The sequence below is a fragment of the Epinephelus moara genome, chromosome 9 (genome assembly GCF_006386435.1).
Source record: "Epinephelus moara isolate mb chromosome 9, YSFRI_EMoa_1.0, whole genome shotgun sequence".
Taxonomy (NCBI): domain Eukaryota; kingdom Metazoa; phylum Chordata; class Actinopteri; order Perciformes; family Serranidae; genus Epinephelus; species Epinephelus moara.
The window spans coordinates 12,595,803-12,616,460 of record NC_065514.1 but is presented as its reverse complement, the minus strand read 5'-3'; the positions used below and the strand labels follow the sequence as shown (position 1 = coordinate 12,616,460).

The following is a 20,658-nucleotide window of genomic DNA, read 5'->3' as shown; positions in this document are numbered from 1 at the left end:
TACATGCTGAGTCATGTTTAAAAAAAAAGCGGTCTGGTCATAGTATGAAGCTGTTGTAGCCTGATGAAAACTGAAGACCACAGGAAGTTGAGTTGTAAGTGGCAAACTATATTAGTAGTATATTTATAGAATGATATAAAGTGTGATGTCAATCTTGTCTTGCTTTAAAGTTAAGTATCTGTGAGTTTATTGAAGCATATTAATAGTGTTTAGTATGGTTTCACAAATATTTCTATAGGTGCTTATAATGTGCTATACAACAAGTAAAATAATTGCAATAAAATGTATAATCAAATACAGCTCTTTTCTATATGCATACATATGGTCTATTTTCAATATTTATTCTGTTCTTTTTTAAATATGTTGTTTCATGTGATTGATTAAATTATAAATCAGTAATACTGTACTTCTGTCATGTGCACTACACGCCAGCAGAGTGCAGCACATACACAGAAAATGTGACTTCCCAACCAGGAATGAGATTTTAAACATAAAAAGCATCACAACTCACAGTTGAGAACAGAACGAGTCCTTGAAATGCAATAAACATCGATAAAAGTATGAATGAATTAATGATCTGTTTAACTGTTTTACACCAAAATAGATCACAATACTGCTCTGGCCAGAGTCACTTCAGGCAGTGTTGGTTGGAGCTGCAGTTGCAATACGAAGTGGGAGGAATGCAAATATAAAAGTTTAAGAATGCTCTAATGGTGTTGTTTGCATTTATCTTTTTATTGTTTATTTCTTAGTATTGTTCATTAGAAGTTGTTTTGTGTTGAAGCTCTTGTTTGTTTCGTAAATAAACGTGCAAACAACTAGCAGTTACAAACAGACTGCAGTTAACAGGGAGACGACACACTCCATCCATCCATCCATCCATCCATCCATCCATCCATCCATCCATCCATCCGCTCAACCGAAGTCGGATCATGGGGGCAACAGGCCAAGCAAAATAACCATACCCCCTCTCCCCAGCAACACTTTCCAGCTCCTCCTGGGGGACCCTGAGGCGTTCCCAGGCCAGATGAGATATATAATCCCTCCAGCGTGTTCTGGGTCTGCCCCAGGGCCTCCTGCCAGTGGGACGTGCCAGGAACTACTCCAATGGGAGGCGCCCAGGAAGCATCCTGATCAGATGCCCATACCACCTCAGCTGACCCCATTTGACGCAAAGGAGCAGCGGCTCTACTCCGAGCTCCCTCTGGATGTCCGAGATCTCTAAGGCTGAGCCCAACCACCCTGGTGAGGAAACTCATTTTGGCAGCTAGAATCTGCAAACTCATGCTTTCCATCATTACCCAGAGCTCATGACCATTGGCGAGGGTTGGGACGTAGTTGGACCAGTAAATCAAAAGTTTTGCCTTCCGGGTCAGCTCTCTCTACACAACAATCCGGCACATTGCCGGCATCACTGCAGATGCTGCGCCAAACCGCCGATCCATCTCACACTCCAAGAGAGGACACACTGAAAGACTAAAATGTTAACGCACATTCTGATGATCATTTTCTGCAAAACGTTTTGGGGACAATTTTTGGATTCAGAAATGAGAAGAAATCCAAAAGGATCCACACCTCTGAGCTTCCTCCAGACATTCACATCAGCTGGACATATTTGGGATTTGAACTTTTGGTCTGACAGCGCAAAACATTTAAGGATGTCACCTTCATCTCTGATAAACTGTACCACAAATTTTTTTTACTGTTTACTGATGTTTTATAGACTCAGTTGTTGATTTCAGCAATAATTCAGCCTCCTCTGAATGACTCTCTGTCTCTGCTGATGTTAATACATCTATCAGAAATATTTACACACTAATAGCATTACTTAGAAACAGCTCAGTCTTATATCCTGTTATTTGTTAGCAACGTCTTATCAAATTAAAGTTTACAAATGTGAAAGTGTTCCCCAGAAATGCACAGAGTGTAAATTTCATCTTTAATTGTGGCTGGATAACGGAATGGGCCTATCAGGGGCCTCCCTGGCCTTTACCTGCAGATGTCACTAAAATGAACACAACCAGAAAAAGGCTCAAAATGACAACCCACAAACAGATGCACAAAACTGAAAATAACACAAAATGGTGGTGGAGTTTTCTCTGACAGAGCTACAAATCCAGTATTAACCACCGACTCTGTGAGGGGTCATTTTTCCGTTTCTTAAAAGTGAGATTGATAAGTCAGAGTTTACAGTGTACTCAAGTACAAAGTAAGCTGTCTAGTTGTCTCAAGTTAGTTATTACTGGTCTCAAAGTTTAGGATTTTGGGCTTTTGAAATGATGATCAGTAAGTGTGTGCTCATAAATCATCCTTTAAACCTGTCAAAAACTCTGCTGGAGAATTGCAATTTTGTAAATGTGTAGGAAAAATAAGTCTAAATGAAATTTCAAGATTTAATACAACCTGTTGCCTTTATTCCTATTTCTAATACCTGTATCAGCATAATAAAATTAATTTAAAGAGAAAAAAAAAAAGACTAAAAGTGATGTTCAGCCAGAACAAGTATACTTTTGCATGCTTAGGCCTGTAATTTATTTATCATACCATCTGTCATACACTCCTCACACATATGACGATGACCACCATTTCCTGCTGTCACCGTCAGTGGCTGTCAGTTAAGATATCTATCAGCTCATATCTATCATTTGACCAACAGCACAGCACAACAAATATTTACTGTTATCATCTTGCTGCTTTAGTACATCCATGCTGCAGTTATGGGCACCTTAAAAAGACTCAAAAAGATTTGAGTTTTCGTTGACTGAAACTATACTAAAACTATGAAGGCTAAAAATGACACTAAAACTAAAAAGGATTTTTTTTGTCTAAAGTCTAAGACTAAATCAAAAATAGCTGCCAATATTAACACTTGTTTTTAAGTTTCAATTTAAAGACTTTCTGATGTCCGCAGGGAGATTAGTCCAAAGGAAAGGAAAGTCCAAAGGAGTGAAGGTTTAAGGAGGTCAGATAGGTGTGAGGGGGTGTTCCCATTTACAGTTTTGTAAGTCATCAGAAGCCCATTAAAATTTGACCTGACATAAATCCGGAGCTAGTGAAGCTAAAACTGGTGTAATATAGTCATGGGCTCCACCTTTTCCTGTATTCAAATAGACACTGAGGATGAGCTCATGTGATTGTCAGAGGAGAGAGCAGAGAGCAGACTAACAGGCAGACGGACAGATGGGCAGAAAGACTGTATCTGGACATGGATCACGTGTTGATGCTGCTGCTGTTGCTGTGGAGCTCAGGTAGGACTTTAAAGATGATGTGTGATTATTCAAATATTGATCTTTGAGTAAATCAGAGACCACACTGCTCACACACAGCACCATCACCCATGCACATACTGTACATCATATCAAAGCCTTGCAGGAAGAAAAGACAAAAAGCAAGAATGGACATTGAAAATTTGGTAACATTAGAGTTGTAATCTTTCAGATATGATTGTATTTTTACACATTTATTGTTCCTGAAACATCCAGTCGATGCATTTACATTCAGAAATGATCTCAGATAGACCAGTGGGTTCAAGTACAAACCTCACAAAGAGACAACATACTGAAACACATTTCCGATGATCATTTTCGTGCAAGTTTTAGGGATGATGTTTGGATTCTTTTTTTTTTTTTTTTTTTTTTTTTTTAAATCAGGGACCATGTACAGAGAACATTGAACTCAACAGAGTAAAGATGCACTGCACCAGATTATAGCTTTTTAGCTAGTTTCCATCTGCAGTCCCTGAGGCAGGCAAAAGAAGAAATAACAAAAGAAAAATTAAAATATTACAAAGAGACATATAAAAAGACAGACTGAAACAGTACAAGAAAATAGAGTGCATTGAAATCCATGGGACGACACACACACACACGCACACGCAGCAATTCAGAAGTAAGAAGGAATTTAAAAGGAATCGACAGCTCTGAGCTGTCTGCAGAGATTCATATCAATTGAATATCTCTATCTTTGGACTGTTGGTCCGATAGAACAAGACATTTCAAAGATGTCACCTTGGACTCTGATAACATGGACTGCAAATATTTCACTCTTTACTGATGTTTTATAGACTCAGTGATTTATTACTTGAAAAACATAAATGGTAGCTAAATCAAGGGTGAATGTAATTGCTAGTTGCAGCTGTAATTCAGGTTCCTCTGAATGATGCTCTGCTGATGTTAACACATCTGTCAGAAATAATTAGACAATGACAGCATTCATCTGATAGTAATAGCTCGGCCTGCCCTGGTTGTCATGGTGACAGACACCACAGTCCTTTGACCTATGATAAGTTAGCAGCTTCTTATCAAATTAAAGTTAGAGTGTTCCACAAAATGCAGCTCAGAGAATTTAACTGCATCTTTAAAGGATCAATTTAACAAAGGAAAGGGGGATGACAGAGAGATACAAGACAACCAGGAGCTGCTGCTAATGTGTTTAATATATATGGTTATGAGTGTTGTGTAGTAGGAAGTGCAGAGAGGTCACCCAAGGGAAGGGATAGTTGGACAGAGGTGTTCTGAGGCACAGGAACTGTGATAGGCTGGCCAAAACCTGGTCAACTAGTGATGTGTGGGTCAACCTACAACCCTGGGTCGGATGGGTTCAGGTAAGCTTACTAGCAGATATCACAGGTGTTGGGTGGATACGTCAAAAAGTGACAAAGTAAGTCATTAGTAACTCACATAAATATTTCGCAGTAGTTAACCTTCCACCTGACTCAGCAGTGGCCCTGGAGTGGAACATGATGACATTGTGTTCCAACAGAAAACAAGGGTCTGACTATCTCATAGCATCCCTGTCCACTTTAAATTCATAAATATCTTCTTCTGTTATGTCTGTAAAAAAACACATAGCTATTAGCTATGCACTCCAGATCAACCTGCTTGTCTACTAGCCTACTTGCCATCTTCCTACATTTGTAACCTTACTTTTAGAACAAAAAAATAAATGTTTTATATTTTCATATTTACTGCAAAGGACATACAATTTAACATCAAGTAGCCTAGCTTTGTATTAGCAATAGTCATTTACCTTACCAGAAACTTTCTGCTCCCTGGCGATCTCCCTCTAGCCAGCTGCCACCTTATTAAGTTTCTGTAGTAAAATCAGGAAGTTTCATATAGATAATTCCTCATTGTAACTTCATGAGACAGCTGTTCCTTATTAACTGCATTGCTATAAAGGCGAGTGACAGAAATAAAAAGAAACACTGTGTCCAACAAAAATTAAGCTCAAAATGGCGCTTGCATCCAGTTTGGACACTGCTGTCATTGGCTACAAATCCAAAATGTTGTCACAGTGGCAAAGTTTTCTTGAGAGACTAACTACCATATCTCCTCTTGTCACCTCAAAAACGTGAACTTTCAAGTAAACAAACACAGCTTGCCTGCTAACTTACTAATGCTTTATGAGTTGGTTTTATGATAAACAAAGTGTTGACTATTCCTTTAACTCTACGTATATAAACTGAGATGTGCTCTGAATAGTCACAGGTTCATCTCACCTATAGTAAACCAGTAAAAATGACTCCAGAGTAAATTTCCTGAGGTGTTTCAAAGCTGCTTGAAAATTCTTTTCAAAACAACCTGAGAGTGTTTGTTCTGTCCATGGCTGTGCTCCAAAGAAAATGCTACTTTATGTTTATCATCTGATTTTCTCCTCAGGACTCCAGGCTAAAGAAAATCACAACTCAACAGGTAAACAGAAAAGTAAAAGTAAAACAAGTTTAAGATTTTCTTGATTAAAGCCACTTTTTTTTTTACTGATGACTGTCTTGTTTTTGGTTAGAGTCTGTCAGGTTGGTGGGAGGAAAGAGTCACTGTGCAGGAATGCTGGAGGTCAAACATAAGGGTGAATGGAGACCAGTGAGTGACACTCAAGTTCACTTTTACTGGACCCTTAAGGAAGCAGATATTATGTGTAGTGAGATGGACTGTGGCTCTGCTGTTTCTGTGAGATCGCGAGAAGAGTCCTCAACGGATATTGTGTGGGGGATCGGCTCTGCCTGTGTTCATTCTGGTTTTGCTCTGAGTGATTGTGCAACATCATTGCTCTCTTCCTCCTTCCTGGATCTCAACTGCTCAGGTGGGCCAACACATTCTGACTCCCAACTCATCAAATACTGACGCTCCAGTACCCCTCCAGTGTCTCTTTCAGACTGTGCATCAATTTATGTTTGTTATGTGCATGGGGTCTTTTTGAAATACATTTTTCACACTTTTCTGGTTTCACACGATGTGCACAGTTTCCACTCGTTAAATGTATACAGTCTCTTTTCAAAATAAACTTAGAATGTAGGTAAAAACAAACAAAAAGTCCAAAAATTATTAATGTCACATGACACCTCACCTACATCACTAGCATAGGATACTTTATATACTAGCGCACTACATCATTACGTGCATTGTCTCGTGGCTGTTATGACTGCTGGAGGATGAACCAAAATATATATAAAAGCCATCCTGCTCCTTAGCACACCACGCTTATTATCCAGTGATTGAACATTTAGTAGAAGAATAGAAGAGTGGTTTTCTCAGACTGATCCCTGACCCTTGGTTCCTTTGTCTCCTCCGTGTTCCAGGTAAGGCAACAGGTAATCCAAGCCTGGGATGTTCCCTATTGTTCATTGGTTATGGTTATAAAGTGCTTTCCACCAACCATCTGATGTGCAAAATTATGAAAGGACTCACTTGTGCTGTGTGTATGTTGTGAAAAAGTAAAAAATGAATAAGAAAATAGAGCAAAAAAAAAACAGAGCTTGAGATATGACAGCTATCTTTGGTGCCATCTTCACATTAATTGTAAAATAGCTGTAGTCTGTGGTGTTAAGGCCCAGACACACCAAACTGACATCAAAGAACTAGTGGCCAAAAAGTTGCAAATGAAAACACTGCAAAGACTAAAGCCAATGGCCAACTAGTGCATGTGTTCCTTGCTTGCATGAGAGGAAATAACTCTCAATAGCAGCAGGCAGCGGTAATCTGTATTAGTCATAAGAAGGGAAACCGTTAGACCGACAGAATGGATTCAAGATGCTCATAAGCCAGTTAGCACAGTGACAACACAACCTGATGTTGAAAGAGCAAAGGATATTTACTGTGTGCTAGCAAACGATAAACTGTTACAAACCATTGCTGATGCTGAAGAGCTCAATGGATAAAAACATAGTCTTACCTAATATAACAGGTTTGTTTTGATCTCTGTTATTCTTCTCATGCTCTGAACTGAGATGTCAACCAGAGTGATGGGTTCTGCCTTCTCCGATTCAACATGCATTATCGGCCAAAAAAGTTGACAAGGGCTGATTAGTGCCAAAAGGTGCGGGACACACCAAGATTAGATGCTCACTAATGGCCACTCATGGCAGATCGATGGCTTGGTCTGCCAAGGCTCAGACGTGTTCTGATGTTAATGATAATCTCATGTCAAGTCTCATGTGCTGAGTCAAGTTTGATTCACTGAATTGTTGTTTTATGAAATCTTTTTATTTTGTGTATGGTGTTTTTTTATCTCTCTATTTTATCTCCTATTATCTCTGCAGATTCTGTCAGGCTGGTGAATGGGTCTCATCTGTGCTCAGGCAGAGTGGAGGTGAAGTCTAATCAGCGGTGGTCCTCAGTGTGTGAAGCTGACTTTGACCAGCAGGATGCAGAGGTGGTCTGTAGGGAACTTGGCTGTGGGTCTCCTTTATTCTTCCAGGGGGCGCTCTATGGAGAGGTAGAGGCTCCAGTGTGGACCAAAGAGTTCCAGTGTGGCGGTCATGAGTCTGTTCTTCTGGACTGTGGAAGCTCAGGCCCAGCTAGAAACACCTGCTCACCTGGCAACGCTGTTGGACTCACCTGCTTAGGTAGAAGAAGAGTGCGAGCTTTGATTTGGTTCATTTCTGTTGAAATGAAACTTGCTATATTCTGTTACTGTTGAGATTCTTGTTTTTGTTTAGATCCTGTCAGGTTGGATGGAGGAGACAGTCACTGTGAAGGTGACCTTAAGGTGAAGCATGATGGAGTCTGGAGACGAGTGGATGACTTGACCCTGAGGGAAGCAGATTTTGCCTGCAAAGACCTGAACTGTGGCTCTGCTGTTTCTGTAGGACGGGGAAAGGCGTACTCAGAAAGATCTGTGTGGGTCATCGATCCTGACTGTGTTCAGTCAGGATCTCCTCTCAGGGAGTGTGCAATTTCAAATTCTACTTACCACTTTGTACATCTCACCTGCTCAGGTAAGCCCATCAGAGACATCATCCATGACATAATTTATGACAGTATGTCTCACATGCACTAGCTAGAATGGTAGCAGGATTTCTCTGACAGCCTTGACAGAGTTGTATGAACTGCCTAGTAGATTTTTAAATCAGGTGGCGAGCAAAACTGAAATAACTGAGGAGTCTAGTTCAAGTTAGAAAAATAATTCATTACAAAAATTAAAATAGTTACAGTTCTAAAAACTCACTGGTGTTGTAGATAAGACTCTAAAAGACAATAAGCTTAACCACTAAAATACTATTTACTAAAAACAAGCAGTAGTCATAAAAAAAATATAAAAGCTTTTTTTTAAAAATGTCTGGGGAAGCAGCACAAGGGTTAAAACAATCAACTGTCCTTATCTCAGTCAGGCAGAGTTATCTGGCAGCAGGCTCTGGCCACAATCTTTTTATTTTGTGTCTGGTGTTTTTTTCTTTTTCTTTTTCAGATTCTGTCAGGCTGGTGAATGGGCCTAGTCTGTGCTCAGGCAGACTGGAGGTGAAGTCTAACCAGCAGTGGTCCTCAGTGTGTGAAGCTGACTTTGACCAGCAGGATGCAGAGGTGGTCTGTAGGGAGCTTGGCTGTGGGTCTCCTTTATTCTTCCAGGGGGCGCTCTATGGAGAAGAGGAGGATCCAATGTGGACCAAAGAGTTCCAGTGTGGGGGTCATGAGTCTGTTCTTCTGGACTGTGGAAGCTCAGGCCCAGCTAGAAACACCTGCTCACCTGGCAACGCTGTTGGACTCACCTGCTTAGGTAGAAGCCCTTTTACACAGGGATCGCACTTTAGGGACGCTACAAAGTCCCTTCTTCATGACGCCTTTGCATTTTTACACAGAGCAAACAACGTTGGCATCATAACAGCCATTTACCATCTCTGTTATATGGCGGCTGATCTGAGGGTAAAGAGCCCCCAGACCTCATGTTTTCCTAATTTGCTGACATTTTTGGCTGTTGTTCTCCTTCTTTTAGTTTGCCGCTCATTGCTAACAGCTAGCAGCTAACAGCTACTTTTTAAATCTCCCGCGGTGGGTCACACACAAAATACGTCTTCAAAACATCACACCCTTTCTGCCCATGCTCCTGTCCTGACGATGTCCCGTTTATACAGACATCATTTTGACACTTTTACTACCTCTGTTCCCGGCTCAGAGGCCAGACAACTCTGTCCCCCCATTCTTCGATTGTACCTTTTATACAGAATGGTGAGGCGGCCTAACAACATGAAATTTCCACGTTGATGAGGCAGTGTAAAAGGGCTTTTTGATGTGGTTAATTTCTATTCAAATGAAACTCACTTTATTTTGTGACTGATGAGTCTCTTGATTCTGTTCAGATCCTGTCAGGTTGGTGGGAGGAGACAGTCGCTGTGCAGGTTACCTGAAGGTGAAACAGGGAGACTGGAAACAAGTGAGTGACCTTGGCTGGACCCTGAAGGAAGCAGACTTTGCCTGCAGAGCGCTGTACTGTGGTTCTGCTGTTTCTGTAGGACATAGAGAGAGGTTACACATCACATCTGGGACGAGAATACACGCTGACTGTGTTTCGTTTGGATCTCCTCGAAGAGACTGTACAACAATAAATTACTCTCTCCTAAACCTGAATCTCACCTGCTCAGGTAATCCCATCAGTGACATCATCTGTAACATTATTCATGACAGTCTTGTTTCCAGTGTGTTTTTTCCTCCGTCACAGTGACAGTCAGTGCTTTGGTATTGAACTGTTAAGTTATTCAGGATAGGGACTGACCATATGTTTTTTTCAGGGCAGATCATGATACTGATTATTACAATCCAGGAGACCACAAACTGATTTTTGGAAATGACATACATTTGCAGCAAAAATGAAAATATGTGTCAAAATTAAGCACAGCACAAACTCCACAATGCCAACATGGAGCAACCACACAGAGCAACCTAGATTAGTTTAAAACTTACATTAGTATTATTCAGGTATTTTAGTAGGCCTAGTTTTAGGGGATGTGCTGGTACAGCACAGTGGTATATTACTTTGTAATTTAAAGCTTCAATCGAGTATCACCATGTTCTGACCAATGAATGTTGTGGAATTAAGAGATTCAAAACACATAGGATTGGACATATTAGGGTTTACTTATGAGAAAGCCAAGAATTGGTACATCTTGACAATTTATAGTGTCTGACAAACAATACTCACATTAAAAAGTGTTTCCTGTCACTTAAGCTGCTGTTTTCTATAATTCTGATAACCAGTTCTGGGACCAACTGCTTCTCCTCACCTACCCAAATTTGGTCAGAGTCATGTCAGGTCATGCACACTATATAAAATGCGACAAATATTCTTTGTAATGTCCTTGTTGTTTACATATTGCAACTTAAAGCTCATGAACACACCAATGTCAGATGAGTTATTTCACAATTTAGAATTTGGGACCACCCGAGGAGCACATGCAGCATCTATGCAGAGTTGACGCCGTAGCCTACACAAGTGGCCTATGCCTTTGTGAGCATTTATACTTGTGTATATGCGTTGCTCTGTAATTACACCTCCAAAACGTTAGTCGGTGATGGGGTTTCTGTGCCAGTGTTGAGTTTTCTGAAGTGCACTACAGTTTGATGATTCAACTAACACACCTAAATCACACATAAAACATGCCTTAATAGCAACAATATCGTAAATAAAAAAAAAGGTACTAATTTGGCTCTATTTAAACTCACAAGGTTCACAGACAAAACAACTGTCTTTTGCTTGACATGTTTTCCCCACAGATACAACATGCTAATGTTATTAGCATTAGGCTATGATATTTTACATTGCATAAATTAGACTAGCAGATGGCAAACCTTTCCTAACAATAATAAATGTGATGCTGACTCATATGAATGTCCATCATGGACTGAATGTGCATTATCAAGTCTGTGTTGCACACGTCTGGTGTATGAAATGTCTGTATTGTCAGTAATCAACTGTGTTAGTTATATATAATAGTTCATGATAAATTCGTCACTTCTGTCACCTGCATTCAGGCGCTGTGTCACTCTGTTGTCCTCTCCTTGCAGTTCTCATACTTATACACCTAAGACTCTGTTTTTTGCAACATCAGATTAGCTCTGATGTTGCTCGAGGCTGCATTCATCTCTGTGGCAGGGCAGCCTTCAGTGCTGATAAGCTACGCGAGAGGTGGTGGCATCAGAGCAGAAGTAGCACATTTTTTGATAAATCTGTTTTATCAGCCATCACATGAACAAAATAACAGTTCCGATAGTAAAAATGCTTTACTCCAGGACCATGACTTCCTAAAAGTAATGAGAAATCGGCTTGTTTCTTGAAGCTTCAAACCCACTAAAGATTGCTAAGCTTTACCAGACAGACAGACAAACAGGTTCCTCCAAGTGTGTCCTGTCTTTTTGTCAGATCTGTGAAATCACTTCCTTTTTCAGGTGCCATTTGGTGAACAGAGGCTGAATGTGACCTCTCATCATCTCTCTGTGTTCACAGACCTGCTGTTGCAGCCTAACATCTCTGTGTCGTCCAACATGGATGGCATCTCCCAGGCCCAGCAGCAGGGGTTTCAGGTGTTTAGGGGCTCAGATTTCACCATCAGCTGCTCCATCCAGCCAGAGTACCCTGGAGGCTCCTTCCTGCTTACTTTCACTTCTTCCAACTCAACACGCAACTACACCCAGCCAGCTGTCAATCACTCTAGCCATTTCCTGTTCCCTTCTGCAGAGTCTGCCCACCAAGGAAACTACAGCTGTGTCTATGTTTTGTCTCATGACATCTTATTTGAAAGCCAGTTGCTCTCTCTCACCATCTCAGGTAAGCTACAGGGAAACTGAAATGTTACTGACTGTTTACATGCAGGTTTGAAAAAGTGAGTCCTTCCAAACTGTCTGAAAATGATTAGCTGACAACAGTGTCCAATGCATGTTATGCTGCTAACTTGATGTTTGTTAGCTATTGCTTAGTTATTGGACTGCATATAGCAATTTTATTTAAAGCACCTTACAGTTTGGCTTCCATTTGCATTCACACACTGATGGCAGCGTGCTACCATGCAGGCTGCTGGGGCAGTTTGGGGGTTTAGTTTCTTGCCCAATGACACGTCAACGTGTGACCAGAAGGCTCAAACCACTAACCCTGTGATTAGTGGACAAACAGCTCCACCTCCTGAGCCCCAACAACCTAACTTCACAAACATATTTACCCTATGTGATTATTGACATTTGGGTAAGACCTCAACAGCCATGTTGGTGAACAGTTTGAAGTAGAAGTGTTCAGGACAGCAGAGGAGCTGGTGATCTTCAGGGTGAAGAGAGTGAGAATGGAAGATTGTCTACATCATGGATGTTTAAAGAGAACTGAATACAGTGACTGAGGTGAATAAATGTTGCTCAGCTGTACATGAAGCCAAAAAAGGTCAACTGCTGGTCAAGCCAGGTATTACCAGTTTAGCGCTCTGCTAACTTGAATAGGAATAACACGATTCAATGGTGCGGCTCTTCCAAATGTTATTGGACCAGTTTGATCAAATTCTGATAGTGAAACAAGTTATTTTGTGGCGGTTGTGGCGGTCAAAGAAATTAATCCACTGATTTACAGATGTCTCTTTTGCCTTGTACAATGGGAAAAGGTTTTTTTTCCACAGGGGATCATGTGACAAATTGGCCATTATGAAAATTGGTTTGAAAACCCGGCGCACTTCCTAGGGGCCCGGTCTATGCTCTATTACCCCTGTCCCTGATTGACGTGGTGGTGTTTCTGTGATTGGTCACACTAAAAGGTGCTTTCAATGGAGAGGTAATGAGTGAGGTTCAAAAGAGATCCAGATATTCTAGTTGTTGTCACAACATTTTGGTCCACACATAGAAGTCTCACTAAAAGTCATGGCGGTTTCATTTCAACCTGTACAACAGAGTACTCATCTCATCCTCGGTGCCTTTATCAGATGAATATAAACTCCACAAAAAATGACTTTAACAAGAAACTAGAATTACCGCCTTGGGGTTGTATGCCTCCGCTAACCAGTGAAGTTGCAGTTACAGACTCATAGACAGTTAACAATGCTTCAGAAACGGATGTTGCTGCGAAGAAGCTACATTTAATCTGACATTACAGTAGATCTATACACTCAGCACAGTTTCAAGGTGGAAACCCAAGATTAGTGTGACCAATTTAACATCTGACCAAATGTCTCCTGTTCTGTTTCTAACTTATGTTGAATAATGGCCAGAAAAGTGTTTTTGTATAACATTATGATGTCTCAGTGACACTGACTTTTGACCTTTTTGATATGAAATGTCATTACTTCATTATATGATTCTATTGGATATTTGTGTGAAATTTTGTTTGAGTCCAAGTGGATGTTTGATTCCTTTCTTTAAAGGCATTCTTCATATATTGCATTCATGAGAGTGACAGTCAGTTCATCCTTGAGGCCAAGTAGATGTCTGTGCCACATTTGAGGAAAGATCGTCTTGAGATACAGCGTTTACAAGAGTGAGACAGATCTTTGACTACCAAATGCTTATCAATTCATCCATCAGTCCAAGTGGATGTTTGTGCCAAAATTTGAGGATATTCCCTCAAGGCCTTCGTGAGATGTTCACAAGAATGAGACAAACAGGGCCATAGTGACCTTGATCTTTGACCACCAAATCTAATAAAGTTTCCTGGCATTCAAGTGGACGTTTGTGCAAAATTTGAACAAATTCCCTCCATGCGTTCTTAAGATACTGTGTTCACGAGAATATACACGTATAGATGGACCACCAGAAAAAATTATGCCTGTGCGGAGGCATAAAAAGGAGAACTATCAGGAGGATCTTGACCAGCAGGATAATAGTTACGTATGAACAAAGTCAATGAAGATATTAAATACATTTAATATTAACTAAATATTTAGTGTAAAATTTGAGATTTCAGGTCACCACAGTTTGTGTGTAAGCTGTTATTCTCATCTGTAATGTGATGTGATGACTGTCCTTGTGTTTCAGTATCAGATCCAACACCTTTTATCATCAGAGCGGTCGTCCTGTTGCTGACTATGGTGTTGGTGAACGCTGCCATTTGTATCTATTGTAAGGTACTGACACATGGCCATTGTTTATAGGACTGACTGAAATGAACCACCCAGTCTGTGTTTACTGAACCGAAGGGACGAGTGATGCAGAAAGTCAAATCTGTGTGCTGTCATGTCTCTCCAGGCCAGCAGGAGGCAGAGGGCGGCCACACAAGAGAACATTGAGCTGGATTATTGTAACCAGGGTGGTTCTGCAGCTGAAGGAGGGCTGATTTAAGAGAAAGGTGCACAGGGAGCTGAGTTGCACCTCCAGGGAGCTCATCTCATACACAGTTGAATTTATCAGCTGACACACAACCCACCATCAGCTCAGTTGTATGTGCATGTTCCCTTAAAAAAGGCTGGAATTTCTCTTAAGGCTCATTTATACTGTCTTTAGGTACAAAAATAGAAAGTTCATTTCAAACGTAACCATCACTGCCCACATTTTACATTCCTTCATGTTGGTATAGGAACATCCACTAGAGGGTCAAAAGTTTCAAACAACATGACGATGGCATAGGAAGTTGTAATAATGCAACTTTCAACGGAGGCAGCGTTACTGTGAGACCATTTATTACATTGTGACATGCAGACGGAGAATTATTTTCACTGTATTAGCAGTTCATTCCACACTGCCATTTAAAATGTCTTTGTATATCCTATGGCTGTGTCTCACTTGACTACACTGCCCCCAAAATTTCAGGTGATAATACAGCTCAGTTTCATCTGTATTCGTAAGCTCTTAGAAAACATGCAGAAATACGAAAGATACGAGCACAGAGTACAGACAGAAGACTCCAATTGTGTCTATATATATTTAACGTTAAGCCTAAATGAGCCCTTACTCTTATCATGGAAAGACCAAACCGTCAAGGTGTTAGTCTCTTTATACTTTCTGACTTCCTGTCTGACTCTTAGCTCCAAGCCCATTGGTTCCTATTGAACACGTAAATCTTTGACAAACGCCTCACAAACACTGTTGGAAACTAGACTTGAAACCAAATACCTGCACCAAGCAGATATAGATAAACCAACCCGGGCCGATCAAGAACAATATTGGCTGAATGTTATGTATTAAATCAAAATGAATGTGTAACATTGGCATATATTCTCTCTATAACATACATTATCAGCGGTAAGCGCAGTATGAGCACAGTGCAGAGTAGCCCCAACTACCCAATGGGACATGAAGAAAGGGACACTCATGCACACGTGGCCAGCCCGGCCACCAAAACAAAAGACAGAGAAGCTCAGACAACACACATAATGATGAAGGGCTTGAATTCATTCTCTGGTCAGGATGCCATTACTCCACTCCATCTGTACATAGCAAATAGCTATAGCTGTAATTTCTTAATATCTGAATGTGGCATACATGTCTTTCAGAATTGTATGTATTTCATAAGAATCTTGCTTGATTTTGTAATTAACAGATTTGCTCATTTTTATAATTAAGGATTTTGCTTACTCCATAACAATGTTGCTTATTTTTTGTGCTTAAGGAATTTGCATATTTTTGTAATTAAAGGGGCATTTTACCCTAAAAATCAATATTTTCCTCTTACCTGTACCGCTGTTAATCAGTCTAGATTATTTTGGTGTGAGTTGCTGAGTGTTGGAGATATATCAGCCGTAGAGATGTCTGTCCTCTCTCCAATATGATGGAAATAGATGGCTCTTGGTTTGCGGTGCTCAAAGCACCATAAAAAATTAATTGGACAAACTGGACAGCAATGTCTCTTTTCAGAAATCATGACCCAGGTACTCAAGATCATCCACAGACCTTGTAAGCAGTTTCATGTAGGAACTATTTTCTTTCTAAAGAACAACACCCGCCAACCTTACCACTGTGCAGAAGGAAGCACGTAACTACCCATTAATGAGAGCATCATGACAGCAAGAGATGTAAACAATATTTGCATCATCCTTGCCTGAGCTGTAACGTTAGCTAGCTCAGTGGTGCTAGGTGAACTAGCAATATTGTAGTTTTGGGGTGAACTGTCCTTTTGAGGAATATGCTTGTTTAGGAGTTTGCTATTTCATAAGAATTTCATTTACTTCTGTACTTAAGGGATTTCTTAATGTCATGAGCATTTCATTTGTAATTAAGGATTTTTCTTCTGTCTCAAGAATTTTGTTTAATTTTGTAATGAAGGATTTTGCTTATTCCATAAGAATTTTGTTTTATTTTGTGCTTGAGGAATTGAATTGATTTGTATTAAAAGGATTTTGTGTATTCTTTTTTTAGTTAAGGATTTTGCTTATTTTATAAGAAGTTTTGTATTAATTGAATGTATCAACTTTTATGATGATGGCTTTTGCTTTTTCTATAATAAAGGTTTTGCTTAATACATGAGAATTTTACCTAGTTTTATTCGTAGGGAATTGACTTAATTTTGAGATGTGGTCTGGCTGTGAGCTGTCTTTGTCATCAGGAGGTGGAGGGGAGAGTGGATGGCTTGACACCTACACGAGATGCCTGCCAATTGCTGCAAAGCTGCACACCACTGTTTGAGACCCACAAACAACAAACCTGGTTATATTTCACTGTTTTTACAGAGTTTTTTTAGGCTTACCAATGGTGGTTGTTTTTTGGCAACCTTTCACTGTTTTTCCAGCAGGGATAGCGCCAAGAAAAATAAACATTTTAACATAGCCGCCACATAATTATGTAATGTATCCATGGTTCGCTGAAATGTCAATGCCAATATTTTATTTTCTGGCGACTGGGGAAAGGATTAACATTGAAGATTGAAGTTGAATGAGCTGGACTTTCCTTGTGTCTAAACAATAAGGTAAAGGTGACCAAAAAACTGTGGATTACTGCCAGTAGAGCTCATTTTCTCATTTGAATGCTGCTACTAGCAGCATTGGTGGACTGAGCTGAATTTGTAGCGGCCACATGGTGACAAGGCAGGGTGGCTATGTGAGGACTGGACAGTTTTAGTTGGTAATGCTGCTGAGGATTCCCCCATCACCTCTTCAGATGTGTTGTCATAGACTTTAAATTCCACTGATGTGTTGCTTTGTGGTACTTTCACAGTACCACAGACAGAGACTTCAGGGTGCATGGCGGAGTTTGCTGGCTGACAGTCATCACTGTGTATTTCCCCAAATATCATGCAGCTCTATCCTTCCTCAGATGGAATTAGAGATGCCTTCTTTTATTAGGGAGCTGAAAGTTCAACTGAAAAATGTAAAAACCCACAATACTGTTAGAGAACTTGAAGGTTGTTTAATCTGACTTTCACCCAGACAAAAGATCAGAATGGATCTGAAGTCATCTGTAGCTCACAGTTAGAACATTTTTATCGACAAACACATTGTTGTGGTCCAACATGGATCTTATTTTTTCCTGGATGGTTTTTCCAATATGCCTGTCCCTCACTAGAAGAAAAAAAAAAGATGCATCTGTTTCCTTTTCTTTCAAAGTGTGCCAGCGTTTGCACCAGAGAGAATATTTCTGACTCCAAACACTTGGTCTGACAATGTCCCAAAAATCACCTCCACTGGCTAATGACAGGGTTTAGTCTCACCGTCTCGTCAATCAATACTAGTTGGGACATTATTTCCAGTTTGACTCGAAATGACTGGTCTTTAGCTCACCAGGCAGGTCATGCTGAAGTGCAAAGGCCCTGGTTTTAACAGCCCTGTCTCTATGGAGGACTCTAACAGGAGGCGGAATTCTAGACAGCTGAGGTTACACTTACGCTCAGGTGACTAAAAGGTCTGACGTAAAGATAAGATTACGTGATGCCTTTAAGCTTAAATCTGTCAGATGGCCTACTTTTGAAACCCCTCTCCAGAGGTGAGAAGGGAATCAGGGTTTGAACTTCTCTCCCCACTTTTATGACAGTGGGCTTTTCACTCCACCGACTACCTCCGAATGAGCGTCAATTGACCCTGAAAATTAGCCCTGAAAACAACAGGTTGGAAGTGAGACTTTAAATTTGATTTTAAACCTCTGAATGAAACTTGCATATAGCTGAGACCTCAAAAGAGGGAGAGGCAACACTGTGAACGCAGATTTAAGTAAAGAGAAGATGAGAGACCACCTCAAAGTCAACGAACGATACGTCGATTTTAACTGAAAAACAAAAAAATGGGCCAGTTATTGCACCCACATGTGTAACAGCAGCATTACAAGTTATTTGATCATGACAATATTACAAGTTATATGATATGATTTTGGGGGAATCCAGGCTTGATGAGCTATGAGGCAGCAGCTTGTTCAGCAGCTTGACTTCTTAAATTTACTATGTGCATAGATCCATGCCTTTACTACATGTTACATCATTTAAATGTGTTGTAAGGGATGTTTTTTGATTTTCTCGTTTTTCCTTTGCATTTTGATTTCAGTGTGGTCACTTGGTCATGAGAAATGACTGCAAAGGATTCATCAGTCTGGCATACTTCAGATTTTGCTGCTGGAGGTCTGGATTCACCATTTGTGTTTTTTATTTAATGCTCAGTTTGAAATGCTTGAATTGTTTTCATATTACATGTACTGATTAAATAAATGATCTAGCTGCTTTCAAAAGTATCTGTAGTTCATATTTTAAGCCACAAGAGAGCAGCAGATTCATTTATAGTGTGGCCTGTCATTTCAAAACCATTGAAGTCAACCACTGGAGCTTAAAAACACCTCTGTACTGTTCTTTGTCTGTATTGGGTGCCTACATTTTATGCTAGGAATATCATAGGAATGCCACTGATTAAAAACCATTTTGTAATAATGCTTTATTATAGTAAAAGTACACACAGGAACACATAAAATCATACATCACCACTGACCAATTACAGAAACAAAGTGTATTTCAATATTTATCTGTGTTTATGGATGAGGCCTGCCATCATCATAGAAGAAAACACTTGACAAGTCAATCCCCTGAGCAATACATTAACATACTACTAATCTAAAACAGCAAACTTTTTTTTAACAGATTGTGTTTTTAACATAATTTTCCTTTAAAAAACAAAACAATGTGTACACTCATACAGAAGTAGTCCCCCTCAGTTATCACGTATGACCCACTAAGGGTGTGACGGCGTATTTTTCTGCAGATATTCTGCCCTTTATCTGTATTTTCTTCTTGTCTATGTACAGGATGTTTATGGACGAGTACCCCTGCAGGTGAAGTCGTGGCCAGACCATAAGCAGCAGGTATCCAAGAGACACAGCACCAAAAAAAAATGCAAAGAGAGAGAGGCAAAACACCAAACAACAACAACACCAAACAACAACAACAACAACAACAACAACAACAACAACAACAACAACAACAACATCATCATCTGGGGTTGGATTTTACTTTTGCTGGTAAATGGTTTGTATGATGTCCTACGAATCTGTGCCCCACGAATGATGTTACGTCATGGTGACACTGTAACTCAAATGACTCAAAGTTCACTCAAATTAACACAATTCCAGACTCTGGTCTCCTGGGGAGAGTCCTGTTTTTTCTGACCCAACCCCCCAGTATTAACTCCGCTAACAAAAACTGACAATATTTTTTGTCCATGGTCTTTTTTCCATGATGAAAACAAAACAATGACGAGCTTAAAAATAGATCTTAATAAAAAGACGAAATCTATGCTTCATTTGTTGACAAGATGAGACCTGATAAAAATGTTCGAGGTGGACTATTGGGCATTGAAAGCTGAGAACGGTCATGCTTGTAATTACCTTTAAATGCCACGTGAGCAACAGACTGGGAAACTCCAGTAAATAGTCTGCACCAGGATGTTTCGTTAGCCCACACCGGAGCAGCATCAGCCGTTGTTGCGAGTTATTAGCTGTAATTCAGCAGTAAATAATCAGCCATGTGTGTCTGACTGTGGATGGTGGAGCTGTTGAATGGATTTGTGGAGTTTGTTAGTTGCTGTGGTGGCAGCGGAGCAAGCAGCCACCGGCCGCCAGACTTCACAGCTGATCCCCGTAGTACCACTCAGTCCGGACTGAAGAAGGTTTATGGGTTGATGCTGTCTGACAGGCAGGTAAAAAGCTCAGTTATCTGTGAGTGTAACTGTGGTGTAAACAGTCTGAACTCAGCTGAGTTTTTGCTGACAGAGATAAAGTTTAATGACCGTCTATGTATGAGGACATGAGTTTAAACCTCCAGATGAACATGTTGCAGATGAAGAAAGAATTTAAGCTTTGATTGGGATATTTTTCTGCTTCTTAACAGTGAGATCAATAAGTCAGAGTTTACAATGAACCTGGTTACAGATCATAGTTGTCTCAGATTAGTTATTTGTGGTGTCAAAGTTTTTGAGACCATAAATAAAGATGCTTAGCTTTTCAAAATGATGAACAGTAAGTGTGTGCTCTTCAGTCACCGTTCAAAACCTGCCAAAAACTGCTGGAGAAATGAAAGTGC

General features: G+C 40.2%; 1 protein-coding gene across 1 annotated transcript; it reads left to right on the top strand.

Annotated features, from left to right (window-relative positions):
- Positions 1-70: 70 nt before the first annotated feature.
- LOC126395105 (soluble scavenger receptor cysteine-rich domain-containing protein SSC5D-like) lies at positions 71-16,578 on the top strand. Its single transcript, XM_050052284.1, has 11 exons — positions 71-94; positions 3,112-3,248; positions 5,661-5,693; positions 5,785-6,081; positions 7,538-7,843; positions 7,937-8,215; positions 8,686-8,991; positions 9,572-9,853; positions 11,713-12,033; positions 14,211-14,299; positions 14,421-16,578. The coding sequence occupies exons 2-11, from the start codon at positions 3,206-3,208 to the stop codon at positions 14,511-14,513; spliced, it is 2,049 nt and encodes a 682-aa protein (XP_049908241.1). The 5' UTR covers positions 71-94; positions 3,112-3,205; the 3' UTR covers positions 14,514-16,578.
- The last annotated feature ends 4,080 nt before the right edge of the window (positions 16,579-20,658 follow it).

Excerpts from the sequence above, each read along its gene's own strand:
- LOC126395105 (XM_050052284.1), top strand. The coding sequence starts at position 3,206 with ATGGATCACGTGTTGATGCTGCTGCTGTTGCTGTGGAGCTCAG. Across the intron at positions 9,854-11,712 it reads CCTGAATCTCACCTGCTCAG|ACCTGCTGTTGCAGCCTAAC; the intron begins GTAATCCCATCA and ends CTGTGTTCACAG. Across the intron at positions 12,034-14,210 it reads GCTCTCTCTCACCATCTCAG|TATCAGATCCAACACCTTTT; the intron begins GTAAGCTACAGG and ends CTTGTGTTTCAG.